Source organism: Hypoxylon trugodes (assembly GCF_022578975.1).
Source record: "Hypoxylon trugodes strain CBS 135444 unplaced genomic scaffold F4822scaffold_4, whole genome shotgun sequence".
Classification (NCBI taxonomy): Eukaryota; Fungi; Ascomycota; class Sordariomycetes; order Xylariales; family Hypoxylaceae; genus Hypoxylon; species Hypoxylon trugodes.
In genome coordinates this window covers 3322627-3338836 of record NW_026250019.1, presented here as the reverse complement: position 1 = coordinate 3338836, position 16210 = coordinate 3322627, and the positions used below count along the sequence as shown (strand labels likewise).

Here is a 16210-nt window from a genome sequence, read left to right as displayed (position 1 = left end):
ACAAGATAAGCTGTATAGGGTGTACGGGGAATTCAATGTTCCCCCGCCGAGTAATTTTAACCAATTAGATCGATGCGCTCTTGTGCTCTCAAGAAAAAAGTGAGCTACGAAATACCTACAGCGACTAAAATTCCATTTTGAGATCGCAACATCTCAATCTTCACACATACCTACGATGTTGCGACCGAGATTAAGGATACCGAGAGCGAGCCGATTATGGCGTCCAGCAACACAATCACGATCAATACACCATGTCCCTCCTTTAAGTCAATTCAAACCAGAGGAAGGTGTTCCTGAATTACTATCTCGAGGAGGCTACGACTTTGCATGGACACAATATATGCAATTTGTTATAGAAAGACTCAATGCTCTAACTGCCGGTACGTTTAAGGGATGGAATTAATGGTCTATTGCTCAATTCAATATGGGATTCTACGTTGCTAGTTGCGTGTTTGCAAAAAGAAATACAAGGCATTGGATATAGCTATATGTAAATCAAATGCGGAATTGATAGCTAACTATGAGACCAGGCACTGAGTTCGAAGAACAAGCCCCATTATCGATCCTCAAAGCGACCGCACGAGAGCCTTCTCAGGCACCTATCTTTAACTATGCCTCCATGGCACATAACAACCACATGTTCTTCCAGAACCTCGCCAACGTAAAAGCAGTTGGACAAGAAAACCCAGGTGAGCCAGGAAATACGGTATAAATTCAAAATAAATACGGAAGCTGATATATCGCAAAAGAAAACCCCGAGGACAGAATCCCTTCACGACTAAAGATTGAACTCACAAAACAGTTCAGCTCGATCGAAACACTCCGCCGCGAAGTCCTCGCCACGGCAATGGGCATGTTCGGCCCGGGATTCGTATGGCTAGTCAAGAACGCGCAGACGACTAATTTCCGCATTTTAACAACATACCTAGCAGGTACCCCTTACACGGCAGGACACTGGCGTCGCCAAGGAGTAGATATGAACACCGAAGGCATAGGCCAGCCCAGCACAGTCAATGGCTGGCTTGAACGTACAAAGACCGGAGCTGGCGCGGATATTGGCTCTAGATTTGTATCTCAAAACCAGACGGGTCCCGGTGGTATTGATGTTATCCCACTCTTATGCTTGAATACATGGGAACACGTGTGGCTGCGAGACTACGGTATCGGTGCTGGTGGTGTAGGTGGAAAGAGACAGTTCGTTGAGGATTGGTGGAAAGTCATTGACTGGCACAAGGTCGAAGACTTGGCAAACCTAGAGAGGCGCACGTTCAAGACGTAAATCAAGGGAGTTTACTAGGGAACCAGCTTGGCTGTGTATGATACTCGGAAAATCCCTTGCAGATATGTACATATGGTAGGTACCTAACTGGTAGGGAGGCCCATGTGCTATATATACCAAAAAGTGTAACATGTTCAAGTATGTAGTCTATTACGTGCTATGGTAAACGAGTGATATGTAGGAAAGGCATTCCATGTTTCTTATCATAAGTGCTAAGTATTGAGGCATTAGAAATTTACCGCCACGTTCTAGTGCATAAAAGCCTCCAGGTAAGGGATTAGTTTCCGTCATTAGCCCAATAGCCTAGGGTTCAAAGTAGGGAGCAGCTTAGATACAATTTCCATATATAGAAGGTAATTTGACTACAGATTATAAAGTAATCACCAACAAGCTCACGATAGGGAAGTATTAACAATCAACCAGGTTATATTTTTAAATCAATCTTCCCTTTACCAAGTTTTTGGGACTAATTCTACCAGGATCCTAGCATATATAACATATAAGGAACGTATTATGTCGGTATCTTATACGCCCATCACTGCCAATATTTGTTGACCAAGATATAAAAAGCGGAAATGTCCTATTCAATCCATTTGTCCCTATATCCATCTTTGAAATAAAATAAAAAATTGGCTTCGCTAATCGCAGCAAAGGTAAAGGAAGACGAAGAATCAGAAGTCACATAGTCTGCTCGCTTGACCTGGATATCATTTCCATCACTCCCTTGCCGTCGTGGCCCCTCGATATAAGTAGCCAACATTGCAATTAACATCAACTATCGTTAACATTCCCATCGTCATAATCGTCATCAACCCCCAACTGCCCAAAGACGCCAAAACAAGCCTATAAACCTACTAGGCAAGTAGCAAGCGACGAGAAGAGTGACTAGCTCGTAGGACATCGCCATATGCCCAAGCGAAGTCGGTAGGTATAATATAGCAGGCATTCAAGCCGCAACCAAAAAGAAAATCGTGAAAGTCAAGATACGACAAAAGACAATAAAGTCAGTCAGTCCACCCCAATCCACCACCTACTACTCCATCACATCGTCATTATATCATATTGCCGTTAACACTAACCTCAAACCCCTCACCCTTCTGCTTCAACGCCTTAGCCAGCATCAACTCCCTCATCCAATCAATCCTCTCATCACGACTCCTGACCGCAAAATGATGCGTCTTCCCCGTCCCATTCACCGCGCCCTCCAGCGGCGGGGGGTAAGTAATAGCACCAGGACCCATCAACGGTCCCGACCCAATACTCTGACTCTCCCTCTTCCGCAGTCTCCCACCTTTGCTCACATCGCTCTGCGGGATTAATTGGAAACTAAACGCCGCGATACTATCCATATCCCCAGCACCGGGCGAAGACGAGTTACGCGAGTGGGAACTGTTTTTGGAGCGTACTATACTCATCGCTTTAAACGCGGCGTTGAGTTTGGACCCGGTGGATAGGGATGAACATGCGATGGCGTAGTCGTCGATATCGATATATTCTAAGGCGCGGGAGGACTTGCGCGCGGCTTCTGCGCCGTCGCGGTGGAGTGCTAAGCGTGTGCCTTTTAGGGTTGCGTATTGGTCGTGCCATTCATGGCGCAGCATGCGGGTTTTACGCTTCTTGACTGGACCGGCGTAGGTTACGCCTTCCGCGTCTTTGACGGTGGGAGGGGAGTAGGCAGCCTGGTTTTGGGGTAGGGTTGTGCGCTCGAAGGCTGCGCGGGAGGAGGTTAGGGGTGGTGACCATGGGTACTGGGTTCGTGGTGGTGCTTGGAGCGGTTGTGGGGCGCGGGAGGGGACTTTGGGTGGTGAGGAGGTTTTCGGGGATATGGAAGACCCGGGGTATCGCCCGTTGGTGTTTGCTATGCGAGCGATGGGTGTGGTTATCATGTCTGCGTCTTCCTCGAGGGGAGCCATGACTTGGAAGGATGGACGACGTGAAGCGCGGGATTGGGAGCGGGGTCCTTGGGCTACGACGACGGATGGACCCGCGCGGTAGTTCATGTCCGGAGGTACGGACTGTGAGGCATCTCTTGCTACAGGGCCGAGAGGGACGGCGGTTAAAGGTACGTCCATGTCCGAGAAGGGTGTGCCGAAGCGGTAGGGTGCGTTGTGTAGATCCGGAGATAGAGCTTCGGCACGGTCCATGCGCTGCGGGTATTGCTGATGCGAGGGCTGTGGGGTTTGGTTGGATGCAGCACGGATATGTTGTTGGTGCGATTGACGGTGCTGTGCCTGGTGCTGTTGCTGTTGACCCGGAATGGCTAATTTGGGCAGAGAGCGAAGACCTTCATGGGGAGTCCTTGATGATGGAACACCAGCGGCGGCAGCAGGTAAGATCTCAAAGGGAGGAGTCGGGGGAACTTCACTGGATCCAATGTCGCAGTCCTGGTGCTGGAAGTCGAGGAATTGACGCACGTTGTCTTGGGGATCTCGTGTCTGAAGATTGCGTAAGGCGGCTTCCTGCAGATACTGGAAAGGGGGCATCCCGGGGCCGAGGACGTCCGACGAGGCGACCACCGAGGGCACTGCATCAGACATTGGCCGCAGTGCTTCAGTGGATGATGGGCGATTGATTGCCGGTGCAGTTTCTGGATTTCCTGGATCTCCGGCCAGCATGATGATGCCGCCTTGTTCAACGTCGACGAACGGGTGATCCTTCTTGAATGCTTCGATCATCCGTTGTTGTCTCCTATACTTGGAACAGTTTTCGCCTTTGGAGCAGTGGTGTGGCTTTGGCATCATTTGCTCGATGCCGACAATGGATACGGACTCCAAAGGTGAGATGATGTCTTCGTGCGCAGGCTTTTTGCTTTGGGATCGCTTCAAGCTCTTAGAACGCTTGACACTTCGGCTGCGTTCCCTCGCACCACCTTCTTCCCCTTCATTCCGCTCCCTTCTTCGTTCCCTTCTTACTTCCTTGCTTTCGACATCTTCTATCGGGGTTTCTGGTCTCGGTGATGGTTCTGACACTTTATGGTCTCGCAGTGTGTGGATTTCCTCCCACACCTTCGTCCGTACTCCGAAGGACTGGATGTTGAGTTCTTTTAGATCCTCGAACTTCAACGTTATTAAGATAGCTCCGTTGATGTCGTTCTCGACGAACTTCTCGGCGATCGGAATTTCAACGCCAGCATTGAGCATCCATTGCGCCACCTTCTCCGGCGACCAGACATTCAAATCGCCTGGGTCTAGCTTCTCGTGCGTGAATTGGAACGGACTACTCCGGTTACGAGGTGGTAGTGTCGGTTCGTAAGTGAGAGGAAGCCGATGGTCCGCCTCGAACGGCTTTGCCGTCTTCGGAGTTACCGGCGAAAGAGTGAGTGTGGATTGGTATTCAAAGGAGTTAAACGACGACGTCATGGAGGCTCGGAATAGATGCGGGCCTCTAGGTCCCTCGACGGGCTTCCTATGAAGGTCAAACGGGTACACCTCGCGAGCCCTGCTCGACCTGGGTGTTTGCGCTTCATCGTATGACGAGAGAGTTGTTACACTCGGTTGACCAGACTATCCAATCCTATTAGTCGCCGACGTTCAATTGGGGACGATGATTTGTCGCGGGGATTTTCTTACCGAATTCAAGCTTATTCGTGGTGAGTCTGGGTCATCATCTTCTATCTCGCTGACAATATCCTCCTCTTCATCCCAATCGGTATCTACAATCTCGGTTGCTACCGAAGTCGGGCGTGGGTCGAGCCCTTTTAGACCGAAGAAGGGATCATGTAAGTGACTCTTTTGGCGCATTTCTCTTTGCGATCGCTCGCTTATCCTGAGCGATTGCGAGGTATTCTACGAAAGCAAGGCGTTAGTAAACCTATCGCTACTAGCAGATATGACATATTGGAAATTGAATCCGGAGGAGGGGGGTAAAGATGACTACAACCGGAACTAAGGAGCTTACCATTTTGGATAATTATAAAATGGGAAAATTGCAGAAAAATGCGCTTTTGGTATCTCTTTGCCGTTGCCGGCCTTAACTAATCTCTTTTATTTCTCTCTCCGTGTCTAAACCAAGGGGGTATATGAGATGCGAAGACGATAAGGAAAAATAAGCTCGCTATAGGTAGTCGAGGGACAGGTTTGACGTCGCAAAGGAGAGAAGAGAGAGACACTGAAGCACAGCGCGGGCACCTGCGGAACGTATATGTATAGTATATAGGGTGTAGTATGATCTAGTATAGTGTACTATAGCCCCGGATCGCAACAGAACTGTGCTATAATATGCAGGAGGAAGTGAAACGCTGTAGTGATGGGGAGAGCATATCACGATGTGATTTGCTTTCTCGGTCCTTCACACAGCAGGGCCAGTAAGACTCTATACCTAGCCGTTGGTGCGGAGAGCAGGTCACCCATCCTAGAGTTACCCATTGTAGTGCCTATCTGTCCCTAATAATAGCGATGGCATTGCCTCTGTGTGTGCCCCGAATCCCACGAATGTGCTCCCAATCAACCCGCCCAGCGTCAAGCGAGCCAAAAGAAGAGGGCTGGTTGGACAGAACGGCAAGGTGTGCTAGGAAATAATTGGGTCTTGTTCGAATTCTCATTGGTCACAATATTCCCTACCACCCCGGCAGCATCGTCGTCTAAGCGCCTGGATAGCCTAAGCATGGACGGGCAGGGATGGTCCGCCCATGTCCATCTTCTTCAATTCAAACCCGATTAGGCATCGTTCTCGTAGAAACGAGCTAGCAAAAAGTGGCGTACTGCACACAGGGACCAACGAGGCCATCCCCTCCATCACCCATAAGGGAAATGCTCGAAGAAATAGCGCCTCGAACATACATACATATCGAAGTTTGGCCCCTTACAGAAAATGCTATGCGAAGCCTTATTTCTTACCTCGATCTTCTCCGCAAAAGCTGTGTGATGGTAGTAGTAGGTGTGAGTGTCACTGGAATACCCGTATTACGGGAAGAGGTCCGCGCTACTGCATCACCGCGCCAATTTATTTTATTTATCAATCTGGATACTTCTCGATCTACGTTATCTTGAAGCGGTCAGAGGTGAGTAACTCCTCTTCATTGTGGTCCCAAGCGAAGTCGGCCTATCTTGGGTAACTGAGCGGATCAACTCAGTGGATTGCTCCCGGGCTAGGATACGACTGCCCGCTCGAATGATGACTGAAATCACCGGCATTAGCATTAGCTATAGCAAGCAATAAGCATTTGCAGTCTGCGGTTTGTGCGTTGCGCTCTGCACATGCTAGTAAGATGAGACTGGGACAGAGACAATAGTCCACTATCCGTTCCAGGGCTGCTAGGTCGGATAGACGGACAGGGTAAGGAAAATGCCACCCCGAGCCAGGGGGGTTCTCTACCGTAGTTTCTCCACTGGGTATGTACAAGAGGACTGCTGCTTCCTAGGGTATTCATGGTTACTACCATGCGGTAACTGTACATTCCTCTCTATCTTTGGATCCAACCCCTCTCCTGTGGTACGTTGCAAGGCGACAGGATTGATGTTTACGACATCTTATTAATCTCGACAGTAAAGTGAATTCGGAGAAACTAGGATCTACCTTCATCAATCTCACCAATAGCGGGAATATCGTAAAGCCAACAACGGATCGCGACGGGCTCTAAAGAGATCTTCGTATTCTTGACAAGACAATAAGCATTCTAGTTAGGTATCCCGCGCGAAGAGTCACGTTGGATCTGGAACGGTCCGGTTTGCTAGCTAATCATTAGCTTAACGGATCTACCCAATGTGCGAATTTGATGAGGTTGAGGTTGAGAGCGGTATTGTTGAAAGGAACAAGTTTTGGAAAATTCTATGGTCCCTTGCAACGGATCCACCTTGATTTGGTACCCAATAGTGGGCATATCGTGGGAGTCAGCGTGACCTGGCTACGGGCACATGACGGGGGAATATCAGAGGCTCTATGTATGTGAATGGCCGAGTCCCACGATGAGGTGAGTTAATCGAGGGACGATATCCTCCATTCAGCGACTTGGCCGAGGAAAGACCCCCCTCAATTGCTCGGTCCCGGCTTGTGATTGAGAGGAAAAGCCACGTAAGATTGGATAGGTCATTAAGAAAATAAGAAGCTCGATATCTCTAATTCGGAACAGGGCCGTCGGCTCTAAGATCAACGATGAGAGACAAATAAGGCAGTTGGCTGGGTAATTCCATAACTCCACGAACGGCATGTGGCGGGGGGTCACACTGGTCCTGCAAGTCCGCTGCACGAGCAGCAGTAAGCTCCCGCATACGGTATACAGCTTTACGAAGCTGTCTTTCCGTCTGCTCCCCGCGAAGTGAGTTCACACATAAGACTTTAGCGTCGGTCAGCATAATTCATTCATTAGTTAGTCTAGCGTAGCGGAATACACCGATAGTTTGATATTGATGAACAGATGCAAGATCGTCAACAAGCTAGTCGGGGGGTCATCAAGGAAGCAAACCAAGATCTAAGACAATCTGATCCTCCATGCAGCAATATACGAAGTTGGTGACCGACAGTACACTAAACTTCTTTATGTTGTGATTTCTCAAGCATGTAGATTTTTTGTGTGCGTCCCCGCCATCGTCACTTTGAGATTTGGACGTTATAGGTAGCTATGATCTACTTCCCTGTCATTAGCTTGCGTATTGTATTGTAGTTAATGATCCACATATGAGCCATCGCGATTCATTCAACAATATTCTAATGAACATGGTCTGTCCCGATTATATCCGATTTCAATGTCACGTTTAACAAACCCCAGATAATAGGAGATAATAGGTAACGAACTGCTAAAAAGCGAGTCGTCATTTTTTGATCCCCGACGCAACCATATCACGTTGACCAATACCTGCTCAGCTCGTCGAGCAGTTTCGGAGGTCATTGTTGCGAGCACGACTTTCTTGGCTCGGAAGTCAGCTTTACGGGCTGTCTTCCCCTGGGACGGTGAGGGTCGCCTTATTTTAAGCGAAGTTGGTTCAAGGACTACGGGACCCAATGGCACGCCGAGAACACGCAATTTCAAGTCATCACATGAGGAAACCTCAATGCGAGACTCGTCTCGTGGTGGATGGTCGATTCTCCTTTTATTCCGAATAGAAATGAGCCCTCGTGGTAAATGAAGATCTGTGCTCTTCTGAGATGCCATCTCGAGATTCTAATTTGTGCTTTGTCGAGTCTTCATATTTTACCGTTGAGACCCTCCACCGGTGAATAGGCGAATAGGGTTGAACAGGGAAAGACTTGACGAATGCAGGTAATTTCACTAAAGAACTAGTAGGGGACCTCGAGATCCCTGAATGCAGCCGAAGCAACACTGCTAGTTAGCACAGACTAGACCTACTGAATAGAAATTAGAAGTTATCCTAGTATAAATAATGATTAGTAGATCGTAGAAGCCTTAATAACGAACTCGATTTGGTGTTAGTCTGGTCTCCACTACAGCACGTATCACAGCGGAAGACGAGGATTAAAACTTGGGTGTATTAATCCTTTCCCATCGCGAGCCGGCGGATGATAGACCGGGACGCAACAGCTTGGCTGCCGGGTGGGAGTGGGAGTTTGCTTTTATGATGATTTGCATCAAATGCCTTGACAGGGTTGGCGATAACGGCGCAGCACAGCACGGACGCAATTATTTACAATAACCACGCACGCAGTGCAGGTCTTCAAAACTCCACGGGGGTGGAGCCGGGGAAGGGTCTCTTCATTATTTTATCAGATTGATTGGGGGCTGAATGACGATACTCTCAACAGTGATGCTGTCGCCGCTCGAATTACAACGTTAATAATATTGGCATTATTACCTTAGCTACCTAATTCTACATTGCAAGCCTATTATACCACATGTTAATGTAACGAAGCCATACGTACGTATCTTATTCGTTATAGGGAATTTTCCAACCATGTTTCTAGATACATACCTAAGCAACCCAAGTATTAAAACCCCATCAGCGATGAGACTACAACACTTCCCCGTCCAGCATTTAACAAGCATTTACCAGTAGGTACAGTAGCATGGCATATATTAAATTGAACAACTAGCCAGAGTCTGCGATGGATGAGGAGGGGATGACGCATAAACTAATATCTGTTGGCGAAGTGATGCATTGTACAAAATAGATTTGCTGTCGACTTGCTTTTGCTATGACCGTAATGCCGGGACAGTCGGTAAAAGAAAAGAAAAGAAAAATCTTTTTTGTGCGCAATAACAGGGGGAGTTTGGGTATGTCATGGCATGATGAGGCTTGACGGGTGACGATTGTTACATGGGGTTAATCTTGCGATCGCTGTCATGGATGAGGATAAGAGAGAAAATATTTGTTAGTATTCAGTATTACTAGTATTATGTAGTACTACAATACATACTCCGGATCCTTCTAAAGACTTGGAAGAAGAGAGAAAAGAAGAATGACCAAATTAGCCCAAATTAAGCGCACAGCAATTGAGGGCTAAATCAAAAATAGAACTAATTATTGATGTTGATCAAGATCATAAATGAATGTGACACTCTTTTTAGCGCCCATCGTGCATTTGCTGCATTTGACATGCAGAAAGGAAAGTGTATCTTGAATTAGCCCAGATTAAGTTAACGCAAAGGGAAGGCCAAGAGAAGGTTAAGTGGGATAATAATAGAAAATTTGGCCAAATTAGCCCTCCACGAATTGTTATCGGGTGATCTTCACTACCAACAGCCGGTCAACTTCCGGTTCCTACGCAAATCCGGTAAGCCACAGACCAAAGCGACCAGCCCCCCATAGCTTATGGGGTGCATGGACCACCGCTTGATTGTTGATAAGTGCTGATTTTGCTGGTTACGGTAAGAAGGATTCATGGGGAAAGCTCTTGTAAGCTGGTAAAGCTACAAGCTACATGAAGTAACCCATGTAAAGTACCCGCGTACCTAAGGCTAGGCTGCATTTTTCTGTTTGGCTCATCTGGAAGAAAAGGGAAGAGAACCATCCCTGATGCCGTGTCTTGGCGGCCCGGGATTCATTAGATTCTGCATTCGGACCCCACATAGTCCATTAAATCCACTGGGTCCACTATATACGCTAATGGGAACTTGCAGCTTTCGACCGTAGATTGGTCAGACTTCCCCCCTCCATCATGAATTTATCCCGGCTAGGCAAGGATCTAGCTTCCGAGCTTGAGCCAATCCGCATCGCGAACCCTTACTTTGTCACATCAACTAAGATTTCGGCTAAGCCCGCTACTGGCGCCAACTTTCTTAGAGCCTCGAATCAAAGAGCTTGACTGCCATTTTATTCCTTAGTTCCTCTAAGGATGCATATGGTTTTTAGCAATCCTCTTTTCTCATTGGCTCCTCGCTAATACCATCTTAATATTCGAAATATTCGCCGGTGCCACAGCAACGTCCAGCCTACGAGCCGGTCAGCCACGAACATGCCATGATTCCCTTGATTCCCTTGAGCTCAACAAGTAACAATACCTACCTAAGTAATAAGTCTAGGGGAAAAAAATACCGTGACCTTCCTCCGCTTCGGCTACGGGCATTCTAGAGTCGGCGCGACTTTCTTAGCTCCGACCTCGTTCCGCTTCTACACAGGGTATCTAAAAGGCCGGTTCTAACAGCCCTGTGGACCGGAAGGTCACTGGTTTATAATGATGGCCAATCTCGTGCTAATATTCGCGAACTCAACTCCCATTGGCGGACGGAGGCTATGCCTAATGGACGCTTGCCATATAGAATAATTATGCTATACGAATGGAAATGCTACACAGACAACTTCCTTCCTCCATAGGAAGCAGAAGCTTGCGATCGAGAGGCTGTTGTTCCTGGGTTCGCTCGTTAGGTTCGCAAAATTCAACCTGCCTGCCTACCTACTGGGTAGTTTTATCGAACGGGACAACTTTAGTAGGCAGGTATTCACCTAGTTCAGCATACATACTACGGTACTCCGCTCCACTCGGCGATATGTTATCCACATGCGGCAATGAAAGCTAGCGGGGGTGGCATATACCTACTGCGTATTATGTACGGAGTACATACATACCTGCTTACAGGCGGTTCGACTTGAACCGCCTACGTACTACGTAACATTATACATACGTACGAATATGGGTTCTTGATGCCCGCATATGCAACTCAAGAGCAGAGCAATCTATGATTATCGGTCAGCTTATGCAGCGTAACCGCACCATCCGTGCGCCTATGGTCAATGCGAAAGGCAATCGGCAAGCTGCCATGGCTCCTTGCATACTGTACATATTACTTTTTGGTCTCCTAAGTACGACCACCTGGCATTTCTGCCTCATAGAAGATCAAGAAAAAGTCCACACGTGGGGTTTCTCCCTCTCGTGGTTCTTCTCGCACGACATGTCTATCATCAACGTGCAATCTAAGCGAAAGATTGAAAAAAAGGAAAGAAAGCGGGACCAAGTCCAAGACAACGACTCAACAGTCTCCGCTTAAGGTTAGGAAAAGGGAAAATGGGTGGTGGTGGTGGCATGATAGAAATCCTCGAAGAGAATAGCCTCTTTCCTTAGACGGAGTACTAGACGGAGTACAAACTTGACCTTACACACGCAACTCGCAATTCTCACTCTCCCTGCTTATTTTCTCACCCCGATCGACGCTAATAAATCCCTGCGGCTTTCAATAAACTCGAAAGTCCGCAGGGCTTGCTCGATGCAAGGATGAGTACAGGGCTGGCAAGGTCACACACATCCCATCCATCCACGCACACACGCATAACGAAGAAAATCTGCAAGTGCTGGTGGTGGTTGACGAGAGAGCGACTACTTCTCTCTTTGCGAGGGTACCTTAGGTAGCATCACAGTGGAGCCGGACTTTCGAGTGGCCTATCCAATGACAGGCAAGCCACGTATGGGAACTGCCTCTTTTAGTCGCTCAAGGTCGTCTACCCTGCAGTTGGACCCCTGGCTCTGCTTGCATCCACCGTCTTCCGCGAGTGTGACCGAGTGGTACAATGCCCTTGTATCGCTCATCTCGAGTGGGGTGGTTGGTCCAGGTGGTCCCAAGGATACCCACCATGATCCAAGTGACTCGACTACGGTCCATCTAACCGGCCAAGCTCATTGGAATCCGCAAGCGCATATCCGGCTCAAGTCACCACGTCCTACCCCAATGTGGGCTAATTTGCAAATGTTGCATATGTCGTGGTCTGTAATTAGGCCACAATGGTCATGGGCTAAAATAGGAATTACCCCAATATTGCGCATGTTGCTATTTTTGAACACAGCCTTTGGGTTCGCGATGCAGCTAAAGTGGTGGCCGAAGAGGACGAGGCCACGATATAAGTCTTTCACACCTCCAATCTACCTAGCTTAAGATTTCTTCATGATAGAGTTGTTGAAGGGTAGAAGATCCAAGTGTCGTTCCAGTTTCTCTTTACCATTTTCCTCTCTCTCCTCCTAACCTCCTCTTTCCCCTATACCCTCTCTTTACACGCTATACTCGACTAACGTGAAAGGCAAGCTGGTACTTGCTTGGATCCTATCATTCATTCGACGAGGACAAGAAAAAAAAAATAATATTAATTTTTACCAAATCCGATATTCCCACTTCAAGCCGGTCTTATCTCCACCCACGGGTTATTATTCACCGGGCACGAGAACTTGAGAGCATTGAGCGTTTTTGGAGAATTACTGGCTTCGAGGCGCAATCTCTGGACATATCCCAGCAACCTAGCAAGTATCGACCTGGACCTAGAACTGGGGCCCCCTGTTCCCCTTGTCTCCCGCTTTCGCTCGGCTTGTGAACTAGCATTCACACCCCCCACCACCATATCGACGCAGGTACCTCGACTTACACATAAAATACAAATGTCAACTCTACCCCCCAACCCCCAGGGAGACCTAATGAGAGCAGCAACCGTCAACATGGCTGTCGCACAACCGACCAAGTCTAAAGCTTCTTCGAAGCAAAGTAACAATGCAAACACCAAGACAAAGACACAGATGCACCGCCGTTCAAGAACAGGTTGGTGTTCCCTTTTATATACTTACAACTCGACTTACACACACGGGTCACTTACACAGACCCTACCTCGGATGTGTGTAAGTCAACTTAAGAACCACACAACTAACAAGACCCTTTTTTTTCTACTACAGGCTGCTATACTTGCAGATTACGACGAAAGAAGTGCGATGAGGGTACTCCCATGTGCTCAGCATGCAAACATCTCGGACTTTCCTGCGAATATAAGCGACCAATGTGGTGGAGCAACAACGATGCGAGGCGACAACACAAGGACGAAATCAAGATGATAATCAAGCGCAAGAAGCTCTCCGAGAAGGCATCGCACACCATTCAAACTTCAGTTAGCTCGCCGCCTGGCTTGTCTCACTCCCTACCTACATCTGCGACATTCTCAGACCCTCTTGACCGGACAAGGTCAGCGTCGATCGATTCGCAATTTGCTTTTAACTTCAACAGTCCACCCAATGTCCCCGAGTATGGAGCTTACAACCCACACATACTCCCGTCGCATGCCGACTTCATGTTCAACATGTCTCCTTATGAGATTGACGTCAAAACTGAGCGACAAATGTTTGTCAACGACGTCCCAACTCTTCGGGAATCGACCGTTTCCACTTTCAGCACTTTCCACACACCACCGCCTCCAGGAACCGTTCTCCCGTCTTATCCCGCTGACGGAGAATGGGGCGAGCAAGTTTACCAAGAGCGCAGAGAATCATTAGCCGAAGAGAGCTTGAACTGCAACTTCTTCGACTTCTCCCACGGCCTTCCTAACAACACATCGCAAATTGACATTGATCTAGATGAGAACGACCAACGATTAATGGAACACTTCATTCGATATGTGCTGCCAACAATCTTCCCTATCCTGGAAGCCAACCAACATGGATCCGTCGGCTCTGACCTCATCCTGCCTAACCTGCGAGACAACAAGGGCTACCTTCACTGCTGCCTCATGATTGCAGCGCAACACTACAAGGCGACAATGAACGTTCAGGGAGAGGAAGTAGACAACGATATCATGCGACACCGACACGCTACCATTGTCGCTCTCTGCGAGGCGCTAAACAAGGATGAGAACCACCACCAGATCCTCGAGGCAACTCTTGGTCTCATCTTCTTCCAATGCTGCGTCGGCCGATATGACGACTCGCTTCCTGACATTCCATGGCACCAACACTTCCAGGCAGTTAACTCGCTAGTCGCAAAGTTGGATCTGCCTCGCCTAGTCTCCGACAGCACCGAGCAATTCACCCCAACCCCATTCAACATGACATTGACTGCATGGATCGACATCCTGGGAGCTACCATGCAAGGCAGGGCTCCAATTTTCGCACACACCTACCGCGAAAAGCACCTTTCTGGCAACAACCCATTCTTGGGACTGCGCGAACTCATGGGCTGCGACGACCACATCATGTACCTCATTTCTGAGATTGCCTGCCTTGAGGCGCTCAAGAAGGAGGGCATGGACGACATTACTCTTTGCCAGCACGTGCACGCTCTAGGCGACCAAATTGGATTGACTGAGGCTAATGACTGCGGTCCTAAAATGCCATTCAACGCCAATGGCTCTCTTAGCCCGAAACAACTCAGCAAGAACATCACCAGCGCTTTCCGACTCGCTGCACGCATCTACCTCTGCAGTTTGGTCCCTGGTTTCTCGCCCAGCCAAGGTAGCTGCGTCGGCCTCGTGGAGAAGCTTACTAACGTGCTACAATTCATCCCATCTGGTCCTGGTGGCTACGACCGAAGTCTCGCTTGGGTCTACCTAATTGGCGGATCCGTCAGCGGAATGAACTCCAGCTTCCGACAATTTTTCAACGACCGCATTGCACAGCTTGGCGACGCTTCTAACTATGGCAGCTTCGGCGGCGTTGTCTCGCTTTTGCAAGAGGTTTGGCAACAAGCCGACAGCAGCCAACCGAGTCCTAGTGCAAATGGGACCCCAGAGGCGCCCTTCATCTCCTGGAGAGATGTTATGCAGATGAGGGGATGGGACTACCTATTGATCTAATCCTCATAGCTGGTCTTGAGGAAGGTAGTCCTACTTCTCCTCATCTACTAAGGGTGGCCTTCGGGGCAATGCAGGAAATTGCTAGTCCCTTTTGCATTTTGGCTACGGTTGGCCACGCTACAAATATTTTCTTTTCTTTTATTACTTTTTTTTACTATCATCATAATACCCACTAGAGAGAGGATGCCGCAAGGCAACCGGAACGACACTTGGAATAGGAAGCGGAAGGGTTTTCAGGGATATTTATTTGGATATATCATCATTATTTTATCGTGGGCAACTGGAGTGAGTTGGCACGATTTGGGAGGTAATGAACCTTGCTACGGCTTAACGAGGAGACGACGATTTCATTTCCTATTCTATCGATTCCCTTTTATTTTTTTTCTTTTATTCCTCCTATTTGTTGATATCATCGTCGAATCACAGACCATATATACCATTGCATGCATTGGAAAGGAGGGGGGTCACGAAGGGAGTTTATCGTGGGCAATTTGAAGCCATTCGGTGTTTCGGGGATTCAGCATTGGTTCTGGATTATAGGCCTAGCATTTTTCACACTTTTATCCTTTTGGATGGGAAAGATTCAAAAGGATAGTTTAAGGGGTGGCACCGCTAATGATTGTCCCCCGCCTCCTAGAACCCTCGGGCGACATAAAATCCCCGAGGGTAATAGCAGTTGTTGTAATATAATAGCACCAAAGAAAAAATAAATAAAATAAAATAAAAATTAAAATAAAACATAAGTACTTCTTTTTGCCTTGTGACTTGGGTAAATAATAGCATTGTTATTAATATAGTATATTCTTTTGACTTAATTGTCTTGAACTAATTAGTCTAAATTAACTCGAATTAACATTGACCAATTGACCTAATTAGCTTCTTTTGTCTTGCTTGTTTGCTTTGGTTATTCCTTTGAAACTTAACAATAACCAACTGAGCTGAGCAGGTAACAAAATAAGCCGCAACGTTGATCTGCCTTACTATCCGTGGAACCTGACTTGCTACAATT

At 47.9% G+C, this 16210-nt stretch overlaps 4 protein-coding genes across 4 annotated transcripts; 3 read left to right on the top strand and 1 right to left on the bottom strand.

Moving 5' to 3' along the window:
* The first annotated feature begins 126 nt into the window (after positions 1 to 126).
* On the top strand, positions 127 to 1467 carry F4822DRAFT_401312 (manganese and iron superoxide dismutase). The gene is made up of 3 exons (XM_051457927.1): positions 127 to 380; positions 531 to 689; positions 750 to 1467. Exons 1-3 carry the CDS (start codon positions 176 to 178, stop codon positions 1277 to 1279), a joined length of 894 nt encoding a protein of 297 aa, XP_051316008.1. The 5' UTR covers positions 127 to 175; the 3' UTR covers positions 1280 to 1467.
* A 220-nt stretch (positions 1468 to 1687) lies between these two features.
* On the bottom strand, positions 1688 to 5707 carry F4822DRAFT_401310 (uncharacterized protein). Its single transcript, XM_051457926.1, has 3 exons — positions 5177 to 5707; positions 4849 to 5064; positions 1688 to 4782 (listed from the first exon to the last, which is right to left on the bottom strand). Exons 1-3 carry the CDS (start codon positions 5177 to 5179, stop codon positions 2332 to 2334), a joined length of 2670 nt encoding a protein of 889 aa, XP_051316007.1. The 5' UTR covers positions 5180 to 5707; the 3' UTR covers positions 1688 to 2331.
* Positions 5708 to 11852: 6145 nt separating this feature from the next.
* F4822DRAFT_229921 (uncharacterized protein) lies at positions 11853 to 12668 on the top strand. Its single transcript, XM_051454116.1, has one exon. It carries the CDS (start codon positions 12051 to 12053, stop codon positions 12531 to 12533), a length of 483 nt encoding a protein of 160 aa, XP_051316006.1. The 5' UTR covers positions 11853 to 12050; the 3' UTR covers positions 12534 to 12668.
* On the top strand, positions 12652 to 15746 carry F4822DRAFT_443177 (PRO1 protein). Its single transcript, XM_051463076.1, has 2 exons — positions 12652 to 13184; positions 13316 to 15746. Exons 1-2 carry the CDS (start codon positions 13028 to 13030, stop codon positions 15199 to 15201), a joined length of 2043 nt encoding a protein of 680 aa, XP_051316005.1. The 5' UTR covers positions 12652 to 13027; the 3' UTR covers positions 15202 to 15746.
* The last annotated feature ends 464 nt before the right edge of the window (positions 15747 to 16210 follow it).